Below are 25,774 nucleotides of genomic sequence, written 5' to 3'. Positions count from 1 at the left end.
TTACCAAATACCATAAATCTTTTTATGATTTGAGAAAAAGAAAATCCGCAGACAAATATCTGAGGCACTCTTTTTCGCATAGCATACCAAGTCTAACAATAGTTCAATATGTTCTACCAGCTCCTATTCACTCTACGAGCGCGTTTGAGAGAGAAAGAGCTATGATTAGAGGAAGAAAGAGCATGCGACGCAACAATCCACAGAAATTTAAGATCCTTCTACTGCATTTCCCTCCATAAGGCCAATCTATTGTTCCAGTGGAAAGCAAAGCGCTGATTGGCTAGCGTCTACATTACGTTATACTTGCACAGTGCTGCCGCAACGACGAACTCTTCAGTTCTTCAGCGAACTTCAAGGCGTTCACATCGTAGTGTTAACTGTGGACGATTGTGGATTGTAGACGATTGTACAGCTTCGTAGACAACTTCAGTCGAGTTTATCCCGTGTATTCCGTGTAAGAGCGACCATAGCGACATCATGACCTGTGATAAGGCTTGATAATTGGATTTGATTGGATTTTCCAAGTGGAGAGCAACCGACCGTGCAGTGGCGGACGCCCAATAGGAGACAGCGTTATATCGAGCGCTATTCCATCGGCAGATAAAACGGAGGTATGTACGGCAGCCATTTTGCGTGGAGATCCTGTTCGCGTAAGCAGTAGTGTAGTGCAACGCGCGTGGCTTTTTCGAGGATCCCGTCGAGAGTACGGGCGTCCATCGTACGGGATTATGCCTGCTTACGTCGCGCAATGCGCTAAAGAAGGTAATTAATCATCGGATGATTGGCAATAGAAAATAAATGGCGTTCAACGGCGAATCTCGAGGAAACGGGTGGCAAAGATGAGACGGCGACTCCAGATGCGAGCTGGACGTCGCCTCTTGACCGCACTTTGGCACGCGGATCCTGATGCGTAATGGATGACGTCGGAGATCGCGTCCGGGACGCGCAGTGGATTCATCTTCCTGCATACAGAGGCGGCTGCTTCGATCGCGGGTGCGAGCGAGAGCGAGCGCGAGAGAGAGAGACCGCGAGAGTGAAATCGATAAAGTGTTTCTCCGCGTACAGACGTGGCCGACGACCTTCGTCTAGAGCCGCGGATGATATTACGTAAACGATCACGTCGCGAACAGAGTTCCCGTCGGAGTCTCGAAAACGGCATCCGGGTTCCTAGACGACTGGATTCCATTCGCATCCTCGGCTAAGGAGAATCGGAGACGCGTAACGGAGCCTCGCGATGCATCGCCTTGCCTCGTCTCGTTTCGCCTCGCTTTCGCGTCCTAGATTTCGTCTCGGTACGACCGCAAGAAACATGCTTTCCTTCTCGAACAGCAACGTAAAAAGCCTCGCCGTCGCTCGATTGTGATATCGTGTTGCAAACACGGTCTTGCTTTTCTTTTTCTCTCGGTGAATCATTCTTCGAGAATTCCGTTTTTGATACTTTCGGGAATTCCCCTCTCAGTGATAATTTGTGTGCAAATATTAAAATGCATTTGGAAGTATATTATTAGTAGGAGAGACACGCGACGCAATCCTTCGGGTTATGGTATGTCGAAATCATACGGCTTCTGAATCCTGTTGATAGTGCATCCTGCAGCATCGTGGGTTTAAGTTGAGACTTGTGCCATGCATGTTTTACAAATTTTCTAGAAAAACATGCAGATTTCTACGAAATATTGAGATGATGTAATACCTATTATTGCGAGTAATATTGAAGTATTAAAAGACCATCTGGAGTCAAAGATTGTTAGAAACTTTTTTTGTTTATGTATTTTAATTTGCATCACTTAATGAATCATACAATTTGTGTTATAAAATATCCAATCTTTATTTCAGAAAATATTCTCTTCTTTTTTTTAATATGCAATAAAAAATAATTTCTGATGGCAATAATTATCTTTTAATGGATTGTTAGAAGGGATTAAGTTATAAGAATTGTTATTGTATTTACCCGATACATAAATTACTTTTTTCATTTACATAAATTAATCTTTATATATATATATTTTTTTCTTTTATTAAAGAGATAAACGTTTTGCTATAAAATATATGTTTCTTTTTTATGTTACAGTTTAAATTTATGCTCTGGGTTTGATTTGGATCTTCGTCGTGTGTTTATTCGTTAGTGGCATCATGTTCTCGTCGACAAAATCCAAAGAAGTTGCAGATGAGTACATCTCATCTCTGTCTGATCTTACTATTAACAGTAAGCCGCTTATCAACATGCTCACTATGCTGGCTGAAGATAATATTGAACATGCACCAGCGATAGTGCAAGCTGTCGAGACTCATCTACAAAAGGTTAATTATCCACCATAGTTACATCTAAAATATTTTATAAAATACATTCATCTTAGTCGAAATTAATAATTACGTATTAATGCGATTAATTAATAACTTGCATAAAATTGCAAACTTTTTTTCGTCTCACAGTAACTACTTTATTTTTATAAAATAAAGTTGCAAAATTTCTTTCCATTGACACAATGAAAAGTTCTATGTCACATAACATATAGCATGCAATCTTGTAAATTTGTCTTTACTCTTTTTCTTTGCATCACTATAAAGATATTTATAAACTATAAATCTATCTATAAAGATATTTATAAACAATCTGTGATGTGTAAAGTATATAATTAATAAGAATAAAATTAATAGGTTTTCTGTTAAAGCATTGTTTGGCTATTTTATAGCTATTCTATATGCAATAAGCTCTTCTGTTTTCTCTTTGTAAAATAAATTAAATTAATAGTTAGGAAAACAGAAAATGTGTATGAACAACTGCAATAATTTGAGACTGCGTTATATAAGAAATAATATTTATATCAAGGTTTACAGTAGTTGTATTATACATTATGTGTGTTAAAGTAACAAATAAAATATACTATCAACACTTATTGACTTTGATATTGTATTTATATTAAATTCCAAATATGCTACGAAATATATATTTCATTAATCAAGGTATTTGAAATACGTGTTCATGTTCAATCAGTTGGTTTACATGTTTTATACATAAATAAATCACATATCACATGTACATGTTGTTAAATGCTTAAGATTATACAATGCCTAAGTAATATTACTATTTCATAAGAACACACACTTAACTCTTAAACGTCACAATATGGAAATAACATACTTGGATATGGCAAATATCCAATCCAATTCGGTTTTTATAACTTTTATAAAAATAGATATATTGTAAACAATTTTTTCTTAGTCGAAACGCTAAACATCAAGGAATATAATGATACCAAGTAAATGTGCATATATTTTTAATAAAAAACAATGAGAAAATTATCGAAGAAATTGGATAAAAAGAAAGCTGGATATTTCACAACGAAAAGGCGTTTAAGAGTTAATTATATAAAATAGAACATATTATTATTTATATATTAATTTGTTGATTTTCGAAAAATGCGATACTAGTTTGTCGATATGTGATATATCGTTGCGTTAATAGAAAAGTGACACAACTCAAAACGAGCAACCTTTAGCACAGTAGAGCATTTAAAAAATTTCTGAATTGGAACAATGGTAATTTAATTAAAATAGCATAACTTCACTTTCTTTCATTATACTTTCAATTAATTTATTTTTTTAAACTATGTCATGAGTTTAAGATTCGCACAGTGTAACCCTAGTATAAGGTTGTATAAGTTTCATTCTTTATCAGAGTTGTGACACTTCCACATAAGCAGTATGTAACAAATGTATTTTTAAACAACAATATATTAGTTTTTAAGATTTCGTTTTGTTATCTCAAAAGTTATCTCAAAGCGAATTGTTGACTTGTTGTGTCGCTTTTCTTTCAACGCGGTGATATATTTTCGTGTGCAAAACGTTCCGAAATTTCTACATTTTTCCTTAGCTGTATATTTTTTTAACAGATTTATAATGGATTCATTTTCCCAATGGAAATTTGATAGGTTGCTGTTTCTTGTTACACTACTTTTATTTACAGCATTAAATGTACTGGCAATTTAGCCGCAGTTAAAATATCTGTATAAATAAAATATATCTGCAATTAATTGAAAAATATAAGATTTTACTATGTGTTACCCTTATGAAATTATCCTTTTCGAAATCTAATGTAGCGAACTTCTACGTTAAGTATTTTCATAATTAGTCTTCCTATCAAGCTCTTCTAAGGAAAAATGGACTTCAAATTTAAAAAATAAGCCCGAAGCTGAAGATAATTACAATGATTCTGGAATGTGCATGTATATTGAGATATTGTTATAAACCGCACATATATATAATAGTTTAAGTATATAATAGTTTAAGTATCCTTATTAATTGTAAGTAGTGAGGTAGCGTATTTTGCATATTATTGTGTTTCACTAGGTGAGAAGTGACATCAAGTTACCGGTACTCTATCTCATCGACTCAATTGTCAAGAATGTGAATGGAGACTATTTGAATCTCTTCACGCAGAACATAGTAAACACATTCTGTGGGGTGTTCGAGAAGGTAAATATCTGTTGTTCTTATAAAATCGCTGATATAAGGTTTGTTTATCATAGCTAAACTAATGTACATTCTTTGTATTTGAAACGAAATAGATATGTTTGATTTGGCGGAAGCTAAAAGGAAATCTATTTTAATACAGTCTAGTGTAACAAAAAAACATCTCTAGAATACTATTAGGAAATATGATTCTTTCTCTCGCGATCGACGATCTGTCGCTGACCGGGAATAACCTTTGCTTTCTACACGCACACAATAAGACAAAATTACAAACTACCGAGTTCTGAAAGACATATTTCATAGCATGTGTAGAGTCGTATTCAGTATTTTATATTTCACGATGACATAAGATAATTGTTTGATCGATATAATATCAGTTTACCACTATAAAAAGTTTCATAGATACTCATGTAGTGGTTCTCTTTTTCAGAAAAAGAACATATATACTCATATTCTAAGAGTGTATCTCAAATTCTAAAAAAAATCTTAATAAATTTAATAGATGAAAACAAGGAAAATTTTTTATCAAACATATCAAATGATTGACGATATTTGAAATTAAAAAAGATTAATTTTATACTAAACTTTTTTTAATTTTATTGTGTTTAAATTATGTAATGTAATATAATACTGATGTTATTTTCATAAATAGGTTGATGAGAATACAAGAGCTAGCATGTGGAAGTTGCGGCAAACGTGGAATGATGTATTTCCACCAAATAAGTTATTTTCATTAGATGTACGGGTGCAAAGTATCGATCCTGCATGGCCAATCACTGCCCCACCTACTAGCATTCCTTCAGGATCTATACATGTCAATCCAAGATTTCTTTCAATGGTAAGTTTTATATATGTATTTCATACGCAATTGTATGTGCGAAGGCAACGTACTATATTATAAATGTTAATTTTTTTCAGCCTCAGCAAGCCACAACATCAATCGTTCCGCCCGTTAAATTGCCACCAGGAGAACCGGTAACAACAACAGAAGCAGTGATGAGAGAACAACTGCTGAAGAAGCAGCGAGAATTGTTAGAATTACAAAAGAAAAAAATCGAGTTAGAGTTGTTGCAAGCTAAAGCAAGTTTAGAGCAACAGCAGAGGCAACTTGACAAACAAGCTGGAAGCTTGAAAACGGAAATGGTAAATGTCTATACACTCAATCTAAAAATAGATATAAGCTAAGAGTCTCTTATGACTCTTTTTCACAGTTAATGCTTTATTGTATCGGATTTATTTTATATGATATAATATCTTGTTATTTTAGGTTGTGTCCACTGCACATGTTGTGCCAACTACGGAGACAACAACGCAAGCGAAACCTGTCGCACCTGTAGTGCCAAATCAAACTTCAAAACAAGTAGCAAAACAAGTAAGTTAGATATCATATATACAATTTAAAGAGTTTAGAGTTTAAAGGATATTTTGGAAAAAAAGGTATTTAAAAAAAAGATTCCATCTATTCCACATATATAATTGCTCATACTTAATTATATTAAACGCTGAATGTTAAATGTTATAACTAATAACAATTTTATTTGCTTATAGTTTCCAGCAGCAGCAGCATCACTTTTGAAGAACGTAGGAGCAAACAGTGGTCCACGAATTGCACCAGCCAGTAGTATAGCAGTTGCATCAGCGAAGCCAGTCTCGCGAGATCCACGTTTGAAGCCCACTTCTATTATTCAGGATGTGGTAGTGCCAACAACAGATCCACGACAACGACCGAGTACGACCAGTCCGAAAGAAGTGCGAAGCGAAAGTCAAACGCAGCAAGTGGCAAATACAATTGTAACTTCAAACCAATTAAAACAACAACCTTCGAAATCGGCTGTAACTATCAACAAGCTTCCGGCCAATCCCGGCGCCGGACCTGATAATACAACGTTATTAAACGTTATGAATAACAATAATTCTGATAATAATAGCAATAATAAAAATTTTAATAGTAATATAAATAAAGATGCTACCTCGCATCGAATAAGTCAAAAGAAAGATCCTAGATTAAATATTAATAGTAGTGCTAACCTAAACAGTAACAACTCCAAGAACATTCAGAATTTATCGGTTTGCAGTAATAACTCGTCTTCAGTATTATCAATGGGAAATCGAGGAAGTGGAGGTAGTGACATCAACAAGTCAAAAGATTCAAAGAGCTCAAATTCGCGCAGCTCTTCCTCTTTGGCTGACAAGTCTTCCACTTCCTCCAAATCTTCGCATAGGAAATTAGGCAATAAGTCGCGATCTAAACAGCCTCAGATATGTCCGAATAAGATTCCGAAAGTCGACAGAGACTCGAGTCCGATTAGATCAAAATCTCGTGAAAAAGACAGCGGAGACAGTTCACCGTCCTCACGTACCTCTCCACAATCCTTCCAAGCCTCTAAAAGCCGTAAGAAGAATACAAAATCGAGAAAGCGTAGTCCAAGTCCTCCGTATAGAATCCCCAGGCGTAACGACGCGAAATCGAGCTCGAGCTTGAATAATTCCGGTGGTGTTACTGAGGAGGAGCAATCTGGTTCATTAATAGTATCTCCTCCTCATCCACCCGCATTCAAAGAGATCAGACCGAACGCTAGACAGAGAAATTATGTAAGACGAAATAAAGACGACAGTCTTAGTCCGGAACGTTCTCCAGTCAATGCTGGAAATACTCAAATCGCAGCTGAGCCAACATTGGAATCTTCTAGTAAAGACGAAGATCTCAGGGCACCACTATCTCTACCTGGAGCTGCTGTTTCTATATCTGAAAAGAGTGAGTCAACAGTGTTTCGAAACATATATCTATATGTAACAACGTGTAACACTATTCATAAATATCTGTCATCCAGTATCTATCATCTATTTTTCAATTATGCATGTAAGAGTATCTGTCAATTTTCCTGCGTGCTTTCTTTAGTTACTGCTAAAAATTCTGTCTTGAATATTTTCTCATAAAGGTGACTACAATATTTGCCTCATCTGTGGTAGCAATTGCAAGACCGTAACAGGTGATATCTTTAAAAAGTAGTATTTTCAACTTATCGTACTAACTTCTCTTGTTACTTGTAATTATATAATTTCAATTACTTTTGTAAGATCTCTTAACATACATTTCTTCAAGATAATATTGTCCAAAAATCTATTTCTTTGAAATGCATATATATTAGGGACGTATAATAAAGATAAATGGTAATATTAAGTTAATCCATAATAAATTTTGCTTACACAAGTTACCTTATCTTGAATTCTTTTCCAGAAGAAGATTTAGATCTACGAGTATTACCACCTGTTAACACTAACAAAAGACGCAGTGAGGAATGTGTCGAGGCGACCCCACCGAAGAAAACTAAGGCTGAAAAGTTTGACGCGTATGTATCATTAGCTGAATTTATTTAATTACATTAAAATCTTATGTGTACAATAATCTCTGCAAAAATACTATAATTTACACTTTCAATTTTACAGATTATTTGGTAATGAAGACGTGGATTTGCGCACTTTGACGCATCCTAATGCTGGTCGACCTCCGACACCTCCACCGCCTGTGATTTCCGGAGAGGATGGAAAAGATGGTTGGGCGAAGTTAAAGACGCCCACGAAGAATGATAGAGATAAGCAAGTTAATAATACTGACGATAAGCGCGACCGAGATCGTAATAGAGATAGGTTGGGGCGTCTCAGACTCTATAATAAACTTCCGGACGATCCTAAAGAGAGAAGAAGAACGTTATCGAATGAGGAACAGGATTCCAGACCAGGACGCAGAGGCCGAGAGAATGATAAACCTGAGAGAAATGACGATAGAAATATTGAGATAATAATGAAGCAAGCTGCCGAACAGTTGAATCAGGGATCGATTACGAAAATGCAGTACAATACTTTGATACAAGAGGTGTTACACATGAGTGAAGATCGGAAATTGCGAGCTGCGCAGCGTAAGGAGAAAGAGGCTGGCACAGTGATATGGGAAAAGGGTATTAATATAGACATGTCTGGTCCCGGAGATCGCGCCGCGACGTTCAGCCCGTCCAATGATAAAGAAATGATACGAAACAAGGAACATCCAATGCCACGAAATCCGAATGGTCCAAGATGGCAGAATCAGCCGTGGCAACAACCTTGGGCGCATCCGCCGGGACCACCATACGGTGGGCCGCAGGCCCACTTCAATTCGGACATGAGACCTGTCGGTCCTTGGCAGAATCCGCGACACTTCGGGCCAATGCGACCGGATTATCAGTACCATAGCGGTTTTAATCACAATATGGGCCCTAATCCGCGCTTAGGACCTGGTATGATGAGTCCAATGGGTCCAAATGGACCGATCATGTCGAATCTTTTGCCGAATGGTCCAATGGGACCAATGGGACCTATGCCAAATCCTCCTATGCCAATGGGATGTCATCCTGCAATGATGATGAATAACGGACCAATGCCTAATCTTATGACAAATATGCCACCATTAACATCTGGCAGAAACGTATCACCGAACACATCCAGCAAATATGATCTTGAGGATAATGATCACAGTTACAATAACGCAGTGTCAAAGAATCCCGGCTCGCATAGTCGCGAATTGCCACCGCCGGATTCAAAATTATTGGCTGACATCGCAAGAGACACTATGAAGTCTATAAATATTGACAATATACCGCGGGAGATTCGTTATTACGGACAAACCGGTGTAGTATTCATGAATTGGGATGATCCACGGGAGATCGGTTTTCAGGATGGTATAAGAAGAATATTGATTGATGAGAAAGATACTATAACTTGTGCATTTAATGACCAATATAAGGAGTTTATGTATGAAGGAGAAGTACATAGGTGAGTACACATCATATCCAGATGTTTGAAGTGAATTCTAAGTATTCCGATGCATGTCACAGTCAGATAATAACAGATTATTTTAAAAAATTGCAGAGGGATATTATTTTATCATTCAAACCTTTGTTCTTTCCTTAAACTTTCAAACCTAATATGAAAAGAATTTGCTATATGTTAAGCTATTTAAAGATAAATCAGGGAAAATGAGAATAAATTTGTTTGCTTAAATGTTAATTATTCTGTACATTAAAAATTGCCATATTTATATATTGTTTTGGTGATATTTTAATGCCTGAAAGATTACTTTTTGTCATTTTTTTCCTTTAAAAAGCAGTTTATTCACATTTTTCACATTTTTTATCTGATTATTGGATGGCAATGCTGATATCGCAAATCTTTTCAGAATCAAACTTGGAGCACCTACTCGAGAATTGTATATCGACGATTGCTGGTATGAGTGTTACTTTGGTGGTATGCCAATAACAATCGAACTCGGCGGCAAGAAAGTTAGTGTAAAGTTGGAGGGTCCTCCTCCACAAGTCAAAATCGGCACTGTAAAGCGAACGGATCTCGTGGTTGCGAAAATTAATCTTATTATCAATGCGCGAAATATGGTGCCAGTATTTTTAGACGCAAAACCACAGATGTAAGTACATTTTCTGCAGCGTAAATTATTAGAAAAATTAAACATATTAGAAGAGAATTAACATAAATGTACACTCTTGTAATCATCCTTGTTTCTTTACAGATTTGAAATCGAGGGAAAGCCTCATACTCTGGAATTTACAGATGCATTGCAGACAGTTCTGCTAAATGGACGACCATTTAAAGTTGAATTTGGAGGGTTACCTAAACCTATTATTGTTAGAGACAAGAAGCATTTCATCAGATTTTCGGTATTGCCTAGAGGAGTGCGTGCTGGTCATGTTAAAATTACCGGAATGAGAGGTGAAGGTCCCATCGAATCGCCGCCACCGCCGGCACCTTTGTTGGCTCAAAAACCGAAAGTAGACGCTGCTCCTGCGCCAAGTCAATTGCCCACTGTAGAAAATGAATCCACGTCGCAAGATGGTATAGATTTTACTTCTACTTCAAAACCAGGTAAAAAGTTAACATATTTTTACATACTTTTTAGATTATATGATTCTGTGATATTTTATATATTGTGCGCATGCACTTTTATCACTGAGACACTATCGTGTCTTCCAATGAAAATTGTGATCAATAATTTCAGACCTGCAATTAGATATCTTATCATCAGTTTTGCCATCAGCGATGGCGCCGTCATCCGGTTTGTCGTATCAAGCCGAACCTGTAGAAAATCCGCCAGCACCGACGTTGCCACTGAACATGAGCGAATTATTCCAAAGATTGGTTGAGACTGGTATTGTTCCAAATCTCACAGAACAAAAGAAACAAGAGGAAGAAGAGAAGAAAGAATCTGTGATTACTCCAGTCACCTTCGATAAACCGGAAACTCTTAAGATGTAAGTTATTATTAGTACCATAGTCCTCTCATCGATACCACAGTCTTCATATTGGTGAAACAAAATCAAACTACAGGTATAAAATAATAATTCTCTCTTACAGTAAACAACCAGCAATTTCAACAGCATTGTACAGTGGTATGCAATGTAGTTCTTGTGGTGCTAGATTCGCACCTGAGTTAGCTACTCGGTACAGCCACCATCTGGATTGGCACTTCAGACAGAACAGGCGTGAACGTGATTCTGCTAGAAAAGCGCATTCTCGACCATGGTATTATGACGTCAGTGATTGGATACAATTCGAGGAGATCGAAGATTTGGAGGACAGAGGTTTGTATATTTTTTTTTCTTTTAGTATATATTATTTAGAGTTCTTGAAATTCAAACATAATATCAGGCTAGTCGAATTATAGGCGATCATATTTAGCAGACGAACAAAAGGATATCGGAGCGTAAGGCTTGGATAAAACTTTATATTAAGAGTAATCGAAACACTCCCATGTTTGATTACTCCGTCACAATAACACCTTGTCTCTTCTTTATCTTATATTCTTCATTTCTCTTTCAGCACAAAGCTGGTTCGAGACTGAGAAACAAACAGCAGAAACGGAAGGTATGACTGCTGATGATTCGCCTCAGGAAACATTGCAGCCCAGCGTACCAACTGGCAGCGATGAGGATTCGCGATGCCAAGTATGCCATGACGCATTTGAGCAATTCTATAATGAGGAAAAGGAGGAATGGCATTTGAGACCAGCAGTTAATTATGAGGACAAGAATTATCATCCACTTTGTTTAGAAGATTACAAGGTTTGTGTCTCTATTCTATTTTAATTGGTAGTTTGAATATTGTCCATTGATATGTCAATATTATATTTTAATATTATATTTCAATATTATATGTCAATATTATATTTCATTAACATAACTACCGTTTCTTGCATTCTTACAAAAAAAAAATAGGAAAAAAGTTCAGCGGTACGTGATTCTCAATATGACTCGTATTCATATCATATTTTTAAGCTTTATTGCTCTAGTAATAGAATAAGTACTGCTATTTATACGCAATATTTTTCCGTTTATATAGAATTATTTAAGGGGGTTTTTCACTCTTTTCATTAATATAAAAACTTAATCAAATTTTGAGAATGAGTTTATGATTAAAATATATGTAGGTTCCTGAGTCTTTTCAAATTTTTTGACCGTACAGTTTTCTTTAAATAATTTTCTTAAATCTTATTTTTATAGAAAAATAAGAATGTAAAATGTTCATAAATTATTCAGCTGAAGTTATATGTTGCATGATCGTTTAATCGATGTCACGAAAAATCAGTATTTCCTTCGAACTACCAATTATTTTTTGTTTCAAATTACTTTACATTTTATTTATTATTCTTTAAAAGACAGCAATGATTAAAACCTCCTGTGTTAAAAGATTCATAATTCCCTTTTACTTATTTAAATTGGAGAATCTCCTTAAAACCGAATTATAGGCGAAATCATTTATTTTTTTAACAACATGCATTTAAAAAAGTTGAACATTTTTCACAATCTTTTTTATTTATACACATATGTTATCATGTAATGTTCTCACTATCTCACTATTCGCATATCACGTATGTTCGCATCTATACTATATAATTAATTTTGATATAAACTTATAATTGTATTTATGTATTTATTCACATTGTTTCTCATTCAATTTAATAATCTTGATCTTGTTGAAACTTTAGAGAGCATTAGAGAAGTCAGCTTTGGCGCTTGAAGAGACCGTTTCAGAAATGGAAGAAAATAAAATAGAATGTTCTGAAGAAATGCCCGTAGACGAAACTAAGCAGGAAGAGTCCGACATAGAAATATCGAAAAAAGAACAACTCGAGTCTACGGAGAATTTGAATCAAGTAGAAGTGAATATGCAGCAACTTTTGGACTCTATTGTTGCATCAGAGAAAAAAGAAGAGTCTGTTGATGCAGAAAATTCCGAAATTCTGCAGGATGATTCGGAGGAGAAAACAGAAAATGTAGAAAATGTCAACGAAGAGAGTACAGAAGCTGTCTTAGAAAGCGCCGAGCAAGACGCGCCTACGGTAAATAAAGAAGACGAATCTCCGGGCGAAGGTGTAACAATACCTTTTGAGAATATTAAAATTAAAGAGGAACCACTAGATGATGTTGATGAACAAATCGATAGCGAAGTGTTTGATTTCGCCAACGTGGAAATCAAAGAGGAACCTATGGAACTTGAACCAGGTATGTATATCCGCTTTAAATTATAACAATCTTTTCTTATTTCTTATAAAGATTTTTATATTATTTTTATATTATTTTAAATACAAAACGCCACTACGATCTGACTATTAAGATATTGAACTATTATATATATTCATATAAATGAATTAATTTCAGAAATGATAATTGCATACCGATATGGTTGTCGGGACTTTCAACGCAATCAATCTGAAATATTAATAATCCCCCCTTCAAATTTCCCAAATTTAAAAAACTGTAATAAATTTATTGCGAAAAATATTGCCTCGGCCGACTTTTATATTATTCTAAATTTTTCCTCAGATCCCGAACAAATTGTAAATGAATCGAGCACAGTCGATACAACATATGCCGCAGTGAAAAGTTCCATCGACGGAAACGTGGAATTGGACTCCACACCACCAGCTATTCCCGCGGCTCCATCGCGAATTAAGATTAACATTACTAAGCCGTTGAACATTAACAAAGAGCCAGAGGAAAATAAAGAGAAGGAGAAAGTAGCAGTTGAGACATCAGCAGAGGAAAAGACAGAACAGCCATTAGTGGCAGCTTCTATTAAGCCAAGTCTACTGGGTAGGAAACTATCGATTTTACCTCCTGTAGAAAAAGGGCAAGAATTATCAGGACTTTGTTCTATTATGTAAATATCCTGTGTACAAAGTTAGAAACTATTCACTTTGCGATACAAATGTATAAAGTGCTAGATTTACGTTTAGACAGAATACAATCTATTTCTTAGCTTACATTTACATCTTGTACATTATAATTTTGTACAGCTTGTACGACGTGATAACGTGACTCTTGTAGAAAAATGAAGTAGTAGAATGTTTCCTTATTTACATTCAATGCTATTCGTGTATATGCTGCTCGACTTTAGAATATTTTGTTCATTATATCATTTAGATAAATTTATATAAATTAGTAAATTTATATAAATTTATATAAATTAGTAAATTTAGATTAATTTCAAGTAAATTAAGTAAATGAATTTAAATTTACTTTGTAAAACTTGCATATACACGATTCATTCGAAAGCACGAGAACTAAATCTTTACATTTGATTAAATCACGTCGTCCAAGTTAAAAAAAAATGTGTGTGAATTGTGTGCAAGCGTGTAAATATGTTTAAATGTCAACATCTCAATGAACACAAAAAGAGAGCGCGAAGAAAACGTAAGTTGTACATATATTTTATGTATTTGAAAAGTATGTAGTAGGCATTCCTGCGCGAGAGAGAATGTATTATTTGTCGACATTGCTTTGTGATAGAAAAACGACGGATTTACTTATGATTTATATACTCAAAACTGAAAACTTCGAATATCCTAACGGTACTTGCTTAAGTTTGATGATGTATTATATCATTAACCTTCAAGTACTGTTCGTGCTTATATAAGGGTGCGAGCCACTTCACGTTGCAAATGCTTTGAAGCATTCTTTTATTGATAAAATTTTTTTTCTGATTAGTTAACGAAATATTTGCAGCGTTAAATGGATCACATCCTAGGCTTGATGGTGATTTACACTCACCTGTAATATTAAGTACTCATACTTGTACATAAAATGCTGCAGATCCTTCAAAATAAGTTTGCTGGGAGGGAGGAGGGAGAGAGGGCATAGGGCGAGTCATTTCAAGGTGTACAAATTATGTGATACGAATCATCTACTTGTAATGTACATAACTATCAACAGAAAAACAATGACGACGATAAAATCAATGAGGATTATTACTGCTATTAGATATGCATTATTTTGTTGTATAAAAGAAGACTTGTTTATTACAGGCTTGACTTTTCTCTCTTTTTAATTATCCTTTCTATTATATCCTTTTATAACTTTGAAGCTGCTTAGAACTTGAATTTCATAAGCTAGGAACACTTGAAACAATAAAGACATTGATAAAAAAAAATTTATATTTTTGTTCTTGTGATGTCTCAATATTCAATAAACTGCGTTCAAAATGGAATCACTGCGTAAACTTATTGCGATTATTTCGTTGTATCTCTCAATATTCAATAAACTGCATTTAAAATGGTATCATTGCGTAAACTTATTGCGATTATTTCATTGTATCTTTCAATATTCAATAAAATGGAATCGCTATGTAAACTTATTGCGATTATTTTGTTGTATCTTTCAATATTCAATAAACTGCACTTAAAATGGAATTACTGTGTATAAAATTTCATTATAAAAAAATAAAAGACTATGATAGACAAAAAAACTTAAGTAATAAGACAGAGTAAGTGAATAAGTCATAAAGCAATAAATTGTAATAAATACAAAATATTGATTAGATTGAATGCTTATTATTTAAGTTTTTTTTGTGTGTCATAGTATTTTAACTCTCCAATCACTACATCCATCATTTAAGAAACCTGCGCATGTGTAATAACATAAAAAAAAAACTTCTGTACGGCATTGTTTTTCCATTTGAAAGACCGCCAATTTACATTGATGGTCACATTTTTTGTTAGGGAGATAATTATGGGAGCATCTGATGAAATGCTGGGTAGGCGGTCCTGGGGTGCTCCCCAATTAGTCTTGCGGTAGTGTTGATACAAGGGAAGTTTTTTAACGAGGTAGACGGTGGTGCCCGCTGTCGTTTCCTATGGGAAGGACGCGGACCCATCGAATCCCGCACACCCAGAGGACCGGCCTCTGGGCGTCTTCCCGTCATCCGGCTAGATTCTCCCTTTGGGAGCATCCCGGATGACGGGCTTTGCGAAGATTTTTCTCTTCCTCTCGCAAACAAAAAAAAATTGGGAGGATAAATTAAGTAATACAACAACCCTGAAAACTTTATTCATAAATTGCAATTGTGCGGCCATCTGGGGAAAGGCACAGTGTCCTTGATATTGCTAATTCCCAAGACGCATTGCAAAAATCTGTCAAAGCCTAATCCAAAACCACCTGTTGGCACATTTCCATATTTACGTAAATCTAAATACCACGAGAGATTCCCTGTGGGAGGCAGCTTCAACTCTAATTTTTCATAATTATCCTCACGCATACTACCTCCTACCAATTCTCCCACATCTGGTACTAATAAGTCCAGTGCTGCTACCTTATAAGAAAAAAAAAGATGCAAAATAGATAAAAGTATTATAAGACATTTATTCAGAAAAAATGATTTTTAAAAATTACACATTATTTGTTACTGACTTACCTTAGATACATCATCTATGCACTCTTTCATATAAAATGGCTTAATAACTTTTGGCCAGTTAATAACGAACACTGGCACTCCGTCGTTATGCTCAACTAAAAACAATTCGTGCTCTTTCGACAATGCTTCTCCATACTTTATAGGTTGTTGCAATCTATTTGCGTGATTATTTAACACATTGAAAGCATCTTCGTACGTTAAACGTACAAATGTTTTGTTCAACCATTGTGGTTCTAGAGCATTGATTGAATGTAAATCTGAGGCTCCTTTTTCAATTATTCGCTCGATAACCTGTTTTACTAAAAGTTCAACTTCCTCCATCAATTCTTCGATCCGTGTAATAAACGCTATCTCCACCTCTAACATATAAAACTCTGATAAATGCAATCTCGATTTTGAATTTTCCGCCCTGAATGTAGGTCCAAAAGTGTACACTTTTGTGAGAGCTCTGAAAAAGTTCTAACAATACATTGCATCCTATAATTTAGCGACGATTGAAAAATAGATATGATAAATACATCATTGACAATGTTCAGCAAAGAATTTAAATCACCTTGCTACTGCCTCCAAATGCAACTGTCCAGAGACAGCGAGGAAGGCAGTGGTGTCAAAATAAATCTCATCTTCTGATTGACCTTCCTTCTTCATATTTTTTAGAATCTTTTTAGATTGTGGTTTGACGAGAAACACCTCACCCGCGCCTTCACAATCGTTGGACGTCAACATCGGTGTGTGTACACTAAGAAACCCCCTATCTCTCAAATGATCAGTGATCATTGTAGTGGCAAGATCGCGTAATCTTAATAAGGTAGAGAAGCTTCGCGTTCTCGGTCTCAAATGTAAATACTGTCTGATATAATCCGGATCATATATCTTTCTCGGTGCGAAAGGATACCCGTCCTCAAAGACATTGCACGCGCCGATCACATGTATTTCGGTCGCGCGTAGCTCAGTCTTACCGTTGGGAGCCAGGAACAGCTCTCCTTTCACACTGATGCTACTCCCGTAATGCAAATCGTCAGGTTTAATCATTTTTGGTACAACAACTTGTAACATTTCGCACGTCGATCCATCGGAAATGTCAACAAAGATTGTATCCTTCATCTTTCGCAGTGCACGTACCCATCCCTAAGTATGGAGAGAGATGAATACACATCTGTGAGTATAAACAAGATGAAACCAGTTGGTTTCTATTATAAAATTTGCGAGTTGTAGACGCGACAACATAAGCGTCGTCGCGAACCAACATTTATCATTTCAACACGACTCAAGATTTTATTATATTTGGCAAATCAATGAATGGGATGACCATAAAGAACAGCAATCCCTTTCCTTTTCTATTAATTATGCAATATCATTTGAAATATCGCAGACATATAAAAGGAACGACTGGGACTCCATAAGGCACGAAGCGAGAGCTTTCCAGATATCTCTCGGACGTCCCTTGAAGGGTTTTCGTGTTCCGCGATGTAAAAATGAAAAAGTCGCGTAATAGAGCACGTCTAACCTGTACTTTAGCAGGCTTCCCAATTGCCTCTTTCGACGTTGTATCTAAAATTGACGAGCATTTGTGTGCACCACACTTGACGATGTCTGTCTTAAGCGGGTGCAGCCTCCCAATATACCTCGAGAGCATTTCCGAGGACGGCTTCCAACAATTGTATATCCTCAGAAAAAATGCCTACTTGCACAAGAAAGTTCAAAATGGAGTCGTCGTATGTCAGGATTGCACGCGAGTGGAACGAGCGAGGTGAATAATGCCGCATCTTTATTGCCGCTACATCCCAAGAGAATGAGAACAATGCGTGATTCGACCTATTCTAGATGAGACAAACGACAGCCAAATCCGCATTTGTATTATTTAATTTAATTTAATTTGATTAATATAATTTAAATTGTTTATTCTTCAATATTATATCTTTAATCAGTTGTCAAGGCCAAAGCCCGATTTCACCATCTCCGATTAGTTTGATGGATTAATTAAATGTCAGCTATGATTGGTCAATTTTACTTAACGATAAATATTGGTCGGTTCCAATGGAATAATTAATCGATCAAACTTTCGTGGGACTTTGTCTATGGTAAATACTTCTACATCTACCTCGCAATGCATTAGAGGCTTTATATAATAAGCGAATAAGCCATTAATGATAAATCAGAAGATAGAAATAGACTTAATAGACCAATCATAGCTATCGAAGAAGAATAATCGATGATGATTGGCTAATTTCAATCTTTCTTCTGATTTATTCTTACTTTTATGGCTTATTGTAGAAAGTGTAGAAAGCCTCTAATTAATTCATGTTGTGAAATATCAACTTTAAGATAACAGCTAAAGATGTCAGCTTTAATTTGAGTATAAAAGATCTTGGGACAGCTATTATTTTGGATAGTACTTTTAAAGTAAGCAGAATAATCAAAACGATAAATTTGATTTCTTTATATAGCGATTTCTTTCTCTTTCCCCTTTCTTTTTTATAAATAAATTTTGAATATTTATTAAAAATAATAGATATTAAAAATTTATTTTGTTTAGATATTTCTCGAATAAGAAAAAATTACTTCTTACAGTATTAGTTTTACAATAAGGAATATACAATAAATGCTGATGAAAGAATGATAAAATAATATAATTCCGAAAGCATCTAATTTAATGATAAATATCTAAATTATGAGAAGTTATTACAATATTATTCATATGCCATATCTTGAATATAGCGGAATATTGTATATAAGTTTAAATTATTTAGTGTTTTTTAATCTTAAAATCTATTTTAAAATTTAAAAAAATTATAAAATTTCATTTCAGAAATTTATGGACGTAGCTATATTTATGAGAGTTAGGGACAAGCATAGATAAGTTCCATATTTTGAAATTGGGAAAAAATAGACTTCTCTCGTATTCCATTTTATCGCATCTACATCTCAGCTAAATCTAGTTTAGATTTGATAGATTCTGTTTAGTTAAACAAATATAAAACCTAGGGAATCTGTTTATTCCACTAAGTTCAAAACAATCTTTTTTTATTTAAAATACGGAATTTTTTCAATTTTGAATTCATAATAATACAGAATATATAATAATACATACTTTTTTAATTCCAATTTCAGAATAAGAGTCCGTTTAGTTCAATATGAGTCAGAATACGAGTCTATTTAATACCAAATTCGGAATATAATAAATCATTCAATCATTCGTGCTATTAATATAAGTTTCATTAAATTTCCATTTCATTAAATTTCATCGCAAATGAAACGCACAAACCATTTGTATTTTAGAGAAAAAATACGTTTTCATAATGTTTAGGGAATGAATAACTCTAAAGCTTTCATTCAAGTACCAATTTTTACATCATTTGTATCCAATCAATCAAATTCATATTTTTTGAGAATTGTACGTATCTTCTATATTTATGTATATTGATGTAATATAGATTTGTATAATATAAATTTATTTTTATTATGTCTATCTTGTATACTCTTTTGATCTTGATAAGCAGATAGTAGTAAGGCTCAGTTGCATAACTTACGATCAACTTTTAAGATTCAACATGTTTCTCATCTCTTTTCAATTCTAGAATTGGAAAGGGACAATGAATAAGTTGAATCTCGATTAAGAGTAACCGTGAGTTGTGGAACTGAGCCTTATTAATAATTCGGCCTAAGATTTTTTAGTTTTTAACAGCTTTTACTATATCAGACTTTATTAATCAATATTTTTGTAAACGGAAGCAGTAGTAAATTAATATCTTATCAAAGACAGTACATCTCTACTTTCCTTTGACATTTAAAATAGGTGTAAATAGCATTTTATCACATCGTGATTAACGAAAGCAATCTAATAATAATCTTTTAATGCAATCTAAAAAAATTGTCGATAGTGTCTTCTGCTCTTTCATCTTCAGTTTTGGCAGCTAGACTTTCGAGGTCAGAAGTAGCTGCCTCAGTAGTAATTGGATAAGATGCTGCTTCTTCTTGCCCTTCATCGTTATTTATATCGCTAATAGGAAGCTGAAATAACATACAACATATTTAATATCGATCTGTGAGTCACTCATTTAGCTTCGAGAGAAATTTAAGTGAAAAAAAAAAGGATATACTTTTTGATTTCCTGAAGATTCAGGTCTTGATTGATCGGCTTCCGCTAAGTCTTCGTTATAACCGGATTTAGTGTTAGAAGTAGAAGGAACCGCACTTGCACATTCAACTAGAGATGTTCCCTAAAAATATTAGAAATTATAATTTAAGTAAATAATTTCTCGCGTATTATAATATACTCTGTACCTTTTTGATATTATTATTTACCGTTATTTCCAAATGTTCTATTAATGGTATTTGAGACGAAACTGGAGATGAGGCAGTATCTATATGAGACATCTGAGACATCACAACCATTTTGAGCATAGCCGAATGATCGATCATAGATGCATTTTCCAAAGCAAAATCTGCATCCGAATCTTCGTCGCTAGATTGGTAACTTTCGCTTGGAGTTAAGTCAGGTGCTTCATTCTGCAAAGAATGTTAATTGATAGTTACAGAATTTTCAATATACAAAATGATACATATCGTACATGTGCAAATTATGTAAACTGACCAATGGATTATTTAATGTTTGCTTGTCTTGTAAAGCGCGTAATGATCTTAACAAATGAGATCGCAATCGGTGGTCCTCGCTAATGGCTTTAATCTCTCTCAAAATAATTATTAAATAATCGGGTCGCCTCTTATTTACTGCGATGAGCGAATTGATTGCCTCTTTCAACTCTGAGCTGTTCATTGTTCATAAAATAAAAAACAAATTTATATAAAAAGTTAATATATGACAACTATATTTGATAAATTTCGAAGAAGATTCAAACCTTAAATTATTAAAAAGATTATCATCGTTCGTTGCAGACGGAAATCGGAAAGAACTATGAGTTTCCTCCCAAAGATTATCAACTTGTTGAGACATTTCGTTTGTTATGATATTACTACGAATAATAGTGTTTTCTCTGTCGTGTTGTTGTAAATTTGATGGTAATTGTAGATTCAATGAATATTGCGTCTCTGCGCCAGTTAATGGTAGAGATAAATTATCAGATCCTTGCTCTCGATTCCGCTCTTTTCTAAAATCAAAACGTAAATAAAATGTTACATAAAGAGTGCTCCAATTATCAATTTAATCTTCTAATCGTGTTCGGGTCTTTTTAAACCTGAACTTTTTAAGAAATTCTCGATAACGATAATATTGTCAATAAAAATATCAATTTTGCGGTATATTATATTAAACTCTAAACACGATTAGAAGATTAATTAATTTTATATTGCATACATTAATGAACTGTTAACGCTGCTTCCACTAGTATTAGTTGTGTTTGCGGAACACGTTGAATTTGCTACAGCCATTGGAGAATCGGTCATTGTCTTCACATTTCCTGAGAGCAGATTTTGTCGGGAATAACTAGAAGTCGAAAAACATATATGTAATATTAAGACAATATGTAGCATATATATTTTATGCAAAAATTCACAGACCATATCAAAATCAATTACCAATCAAAAAGTTTACAAAACGACTTTAAAATGGAAAAGAATTTTATTTGAAACTGTAGTTAAATGGCAAGAAATTTCTGTGTTAAGACATTCATTGTCATGCATTAACATTAGTCATTGAAAAATTTATATATTGATGATACCTATCCAATCTCATAAAATCCATTTACATACCTATGTATTACCTTCCAATGATTGTTTTCCTTACTTATTTTTGTTCGTATTAACCATCGGATTATGTAATTGAAATTATAATATAGGCTACATACGTGCTTAATACAATCTTAAACAAGGGTAATGATAAGTAAGAAGTATAAGACAGAAAATGTTGCAAAGGTAGATTGTGATGTTTATTACTAAATGAAACATGATACATTAGATTTACAGAAAAATGAAAAACGAATGCAATCTGATAATTATGAAATATTATGGACAAATATATAAGTATGAAATAAGTACAGAAAAAATACGGAATAATAATTAGAAATTTTCTAATAATATAATTAATACAAACTATTACAATAATAAATAATAATATTATTAATAATATAAAATATAATATTATTAAAATTTTATTAATATTCCGTATTTATGTCTTCCTCTATTACAACAATCATGTTGGAAATCAGATTTATTCAGATTTAATCAGATAATAAATACATTTTTTAGAAAAAAAAAATCTCTGAAATAAAATTATGAAAGAATAAATACGCAATGAAATGTCTTTCTCACAAATCTATCGTTTTATAATGCGCAAATAAATGAAATGAATTTATAAATTAAAACTAACGAGACACATATTCGTCAAATTCAATCTCTTTACCTTCGAAAATTATCCCAGTAGTTGTTTGCTCTATTACCAGGAGGTACTTGATTGTTCAATTGCTGCTGCTGTTGTTGCTGTAAGTTAGAGCTAACTATTGGAGTATGCGATAACGCTGCTGAAGAATTAGGTAGCGACACGAGATTCGGTAAGGATGAACTGGGAGGTAAGGTCGTATCCAACGTGTCACCAAGATTGTGGATGCTACGGCTTAGATTAGAGTGTTCCTCCTGAGTTTCAGCATTGTTGATGCGCTGCGGAGCCTGATTTTGTGATCGCAATTGTAGTTCAGCAATGGCAGCACGCATGGATTGTAATTCACGTTGCTGCGACCACAAAAGTTGACAGCACTGTTGCATTGTTGTACCCATCATTTGCAACTGATGAGCTTGCGAACCCAATAATAATTGCCGATAATACTCAATCGTAGCTACAACGAAAGAAATATGCCATTTTTCTCTTTTTTTTTTAATTTTTAAAAATTAAAACTGGTAAAATATCTTTAAGATTATATTTTACCAGTTTGTCCTTGATTAATAGACGGAGGTGGTATAGGACAGGTCCATAAATTTCCAACAACTCCAGCATTCTCGATAGCAGCGGGTGGACCAATATCCAATAAATTTTCTGATGTAGATACGCCGTCTACACTTTGCTCGTTAGAACCTCCTGCACCTATTAAAAATATGTATAACTGTTTGATCATTATAACGCGTAATAACAATATTTACCTGCAGCAGCAGAAGATGGCCAGATATTTGCAGGTGTGCTGGTATGACTAACTTGAGAACCAGAACTCCTTTGACTATTTTGATCTAATACTTGAACATCCCGATTCATATTGGAAGGCTGTGTTGGTTCCTGGTATTAGTATTTGAAAGAGATATATAATTACATATTTTCACAAGAAAGATTAAAAGACATAATTTATAAACCTTTCTTATAATATCTTCAAATTGATGTCTTTTCGCTTGCTTAGACTGAGTCTCCGCATTAAAACTCTGCTTCTTTTCGTTTACACTTAGAGGTATAAGTGCTGGAGGTGGGCGAGAGAATGGGCAGTTCGAAGAAGCAAGAGCAGTCGTGGATAATGGTTGTTTTAAGCGTTGCAATTTGGCTCGTGTACTTTGTAGCAAGGTTGATTGTTCTTTAAGTTCTGATGTCAGCGTCTAAAAAATGAACAAAGAATACATCATATATAATACATCATTATACACCCTATAGTACATCATTAAAGTTAAAGTATTATAAGATTGTTGACATTACCCGTATATCTGAGATGTTAGACTCCAAACTTCGATGTTTTGTATGATTGACATCATTGCTTCGATTTTCAAATGAGATGTTTGTTATATCCTCGGTAATTCCATTCATTGCACTTTCATCGTGCGCATCAATATCTTGTTCGGGTTCGGAAGAAAAGTCAATAGAATCGCGAATTTTCGTACCATTATTTTCCTCCATTAAAGCCTTTACATGTGCAAGTTGTGCTTTCATCGCTTCCAATTCCGCGGTTTTATCCTTTATTGTATTTCTCGAACCTTCTGAACTCTGAACAATTAACACAAATGCGATAAAGACGAATGACAAATATAACTCACACAGAAATCATAAGAAATAGAAGAATAATAAGAAATCTCACAAATAGAGATCTTAATCCGTGTATATACCTAGCGAACGAACACTAAACAAACAGTGAATGCAAAATTTTATATTGTTAATAAAAGTTGTACAAGTTTAATTGCTACGAACATCGAATCTAATCGAATACTAATACGAATTCGGTACAATCAAGAAAAAAGATAAGCTGTTCACAAACACAAACACAAATGTTCGAACATTCACGGTTGGTATTATTCACTGGATATATACGCGACTTTGACCATGAGTTTTTACCATGAGTAAAGTCATGATAAGCAACGATAAAATAAAAAAAGTATTCAGTAATGATAAAATGTTTTTAAAATATTCACTGTCGTGTCACGCAGAATCATTAATAAATTGAAAAAATTATACGAGTGACAGACATCAATATACCTTTTCCTTTAAACAGTTAGGGGTACAGTTAGTTATAAACATTATAAAAAATAAAAGTGGATATGATATTATACATATACAAAATATTATTATGGAATGAATTTCATATTTGTGCAAAGTGTGTATGTTGTGAATACGTATTGTACGAAAATTAAAACTAACACAACTGCCTCTATCGGACGTCTCTATGGCTTGTAATTCCGCTACAAGGTGATCCATTTGTTTCTTCTTGGTCTGTAGCTGTGCCAGTTTGCCTCTCAATGCCGCCGTTTCCGACTCAAGTTGCTCGACATTAGCAGGACTCGGCAGGGATGCACGGTTGTCTTCCCAGGTAGTAGAATTAGGCGTACTTTGATTCTCTCGTTGCAAAAGCACTTGCTGCGCTTGACGGGCCTTGTTCAATCTTTCTCTGACACACATCTGCATATCCGCTAAGCTGGCTTGCTGCTCTTGCAACTGCGCGAGTTTGTTTTGATATTCTTCCATATTTCTTCGTAATTGCATCTCTCTGCTAGCATCGCCGCATTCATCTATGTCTTCTCTTTCGCCATTCTGCATGTGCATAAAATAAGATATTTCACAAAATCAATCTATGTCTCGATAAAACATTAAAGGCTAGTAACCTCGTCAGAGATTCCATTGTTATGATACTGCTCTAATAATTTGGAGAGTTTTGTCTCACTGTCGTGAAGATCGTCCACCATTCTACTTAATTTTTCGCTCTGAGCTTGTGCTCGCTATAAGATATAATATGGATTATTATATAGAAAAATAATTTAAACACAAATTTCTATATAAAATATTTGCTATATTATTGTGATATGAATAATACTCACAGGATCAGAGGATTGATCAAGAGAATCTATCATTGTTGCAGTGACTCTGATATAATCTCTGATCTGATTTAAACGACTTTCTACTTGACTTCTCTCGGGCTTCAAAATAATAAAACATTTATAATTATAAAAAATTATGTAATTACAATCAAACTAAAATTATTAGAAATTAATTAGAAACTATAATTAAGGAGTAGAAATATTCAGATACAATGAATATAACAGTACCATCTTATTCACGTTGGAGGGCTTTGTTCCTTGTAATTGTGATGGTGATTGAGTTCTGGGATCAGTAAATGGTATCATTTTTATCCAAGGTGTAAAGTCTTCTATACTGTAG

At 34.2% G+C, this 25,774-nt stretch overlaps 3 protein-coding genes across 6 annotated transcripts in view; 1 reads left to right on the top strand and 2 right to left on the bottom strand.

The window, feature by feature from the left end:
• Nucleotides 1–350: 350 nt before the first annotated feature.
• Nucleotides 351–13,892, top strand: LOC108689928. 4 transcript variants are annotated; one of them, XM_018196910.1, is made up of 17 exons: nucleotides 351–611; nucleotides 2,069–2,298; nucleotides 4,348–4,473; nucleotides 5,123–5,308; nucleotides 5,389–5,613; nucleotides 5,738–5,842; nucleotides 6,019–7,225; nucleotides 7,709–7,820; nucleotides 7,918–9,279; nucleotides 9,683–9,925; nucleotides 10,028–10,380; nucleotides 10,514–10,766; nucleotides 10,870–11,096; nucleotides 11,335–11,576; nucleotides 11,730–11,744; nucleotides 12,500–13,016; nucleotides 13,338–13,892. In XM_018196910.1, the coding sequence occupies exons 2-17, from the start codon at nucleotides 2,131–2,133 to the stop codon at nucleotides 13,676–13,678; spliced, it is 5,682 nt and encodes a 1,893-aa protein (XP_018052399.1). In that variant the 5' UTR covers nucleotides 351–611; nucleotides 2,069–2,130; the 3' UTR covers nucleotides 13,679–13,892. The 4 variants fall into 4 exon arrangements, with proteins under 4 accessions (XP_018052399.1, XP_018052400.1, XP_018052398.1 ...); XM_018196911.1 differs by lacking the exon at nucleotides 351–611 and adding an exon at nucleotides 640–762 and having other exon boundaries at nucleotides 7,712–7,820; XM_018196909.1 differs by lacking the exon at nucleotides 351–611 and adding an exon at nucleotides 640–762.
• A 1,948-nt stretch (nucleotides 13,893–15,840) lies between these two features.
• On the bottom strand, nucleotides 15,841–17,895 carry LOC108689914 (probable asparagine--tRNA ligase, mitochondrial). Its single transcript, XM_018196872.1, has 4 exons — nucleotides 17,711–17,895; nucleotides 16,757–17,331; nucleotides 16,204–16,651; nucleotides 15,841–16,101 (listed from the first exon to the last, which is right to left on the bottom strand). The coding sequence occupies exons 1-4, from the start codon at nucleotides 17,837–17,839 to the stop codon at nucleotides 15,841–15,843; spliced, it is 1,413 nt and encodes a 470-aa protein (XP_018052361.1). The 5' UTR covers nucleotides 17,840–17,895.
• Nucleotides 17,896–19,672: 1,777 nt separating this feature from the next.
• Nucleotides 19,673–25,774, bottom strand: part of LOC108689929 — a 7,618-nt gene continuing 1,516 nt past the window's right edge. Inside the window, exons 3-17 of the mRNA XM_018196913.1 lie at nucleotides 25,663–25,774; nucleotides 25,435–25,533; nucleotides 25,222–25,335; nucleotides 24,761–25,150; nucleotides 23,828–24,112; nucleotides 23,497–23,730; nucleotides 23,293–23,422; nucleotides 23,081–23,236; nucleotides 22,562–22,991; nucleotides 21,518–21,646; nucleotides 21,063–21,311; nucleotides 20,798–20,972; nucleotides 20,509–20,712; nucleotides 20,304–20,423; nucleotides 19,673–20,214 (exon numbers count right to left, since the gene is read on the bottom strand). The exon at nucleotides 25,663–25,774 is cut by the window's right edge and continues 12 nt beyond it. Of these exons, the coding sequence (XP_018052402.1) occupies nucleotides 20,056–20,214; nucleotides 20,304–20,423; nucleotides 20,509–20,712; nucleotides 20,798–20,972; nucleotides 21,063–21,311; nucleotides 21,518–21,646; nucleotides 22,562–22,991; nucleotides 23,081–23,236; nucleotides 23,293–23,422; nucleotides 23,497–23,730; nucleotides 23,828–24,112; nucleotides 24,761–25,150; nucleotides 25,222–25,335; nucleotides 25,435–25,533; nucleotides 25,663–25,774 (2,986 nt within the window). The 3' untranslated portion in view covers nucleotides 19,673–20,055. The remainder of the gene's footprint in view (nucleotides 20,215–20,303; nucleotides 20,424–20,508; nucleotides 20,713–20,797; nucleotides 20,973–21,062; nucleotides 21,312–21,517; nucleotides 21,647–22,561; nucleotides 22,992–23,080; nucleotides 23,237–23,292; nucleotides 23,423–23,496; nucleotides 23,731–23,827; nucleotides 24,113–24,760; nucleotides 25,151–25,221; nucleotides 25,336–25,434; nucleotides 25,534–25,662) is intronic.

The sequence above is a fragment of the Atta colombica genome, unplaced genomic scaffold, assembly GCF_001594045.1.
Source record: "Atta colombica isolate Treedump-2 unplaced genomic scaffold, Acol1.0 scaffold281, whole genome shotgun sequence".
In the NCBI taxonomy this organism is placed as follows: Eukaryota; Metazoa; Arthropoda; class Insecta; order Hymenoptera; family Formicidae; genus Atta; species Atta colombica.
The sequence above is the reverse complement of the archived record's forward strand: the minus strand, read 5'-3'. Positions and strand labels throughout refer to the sequence as shown.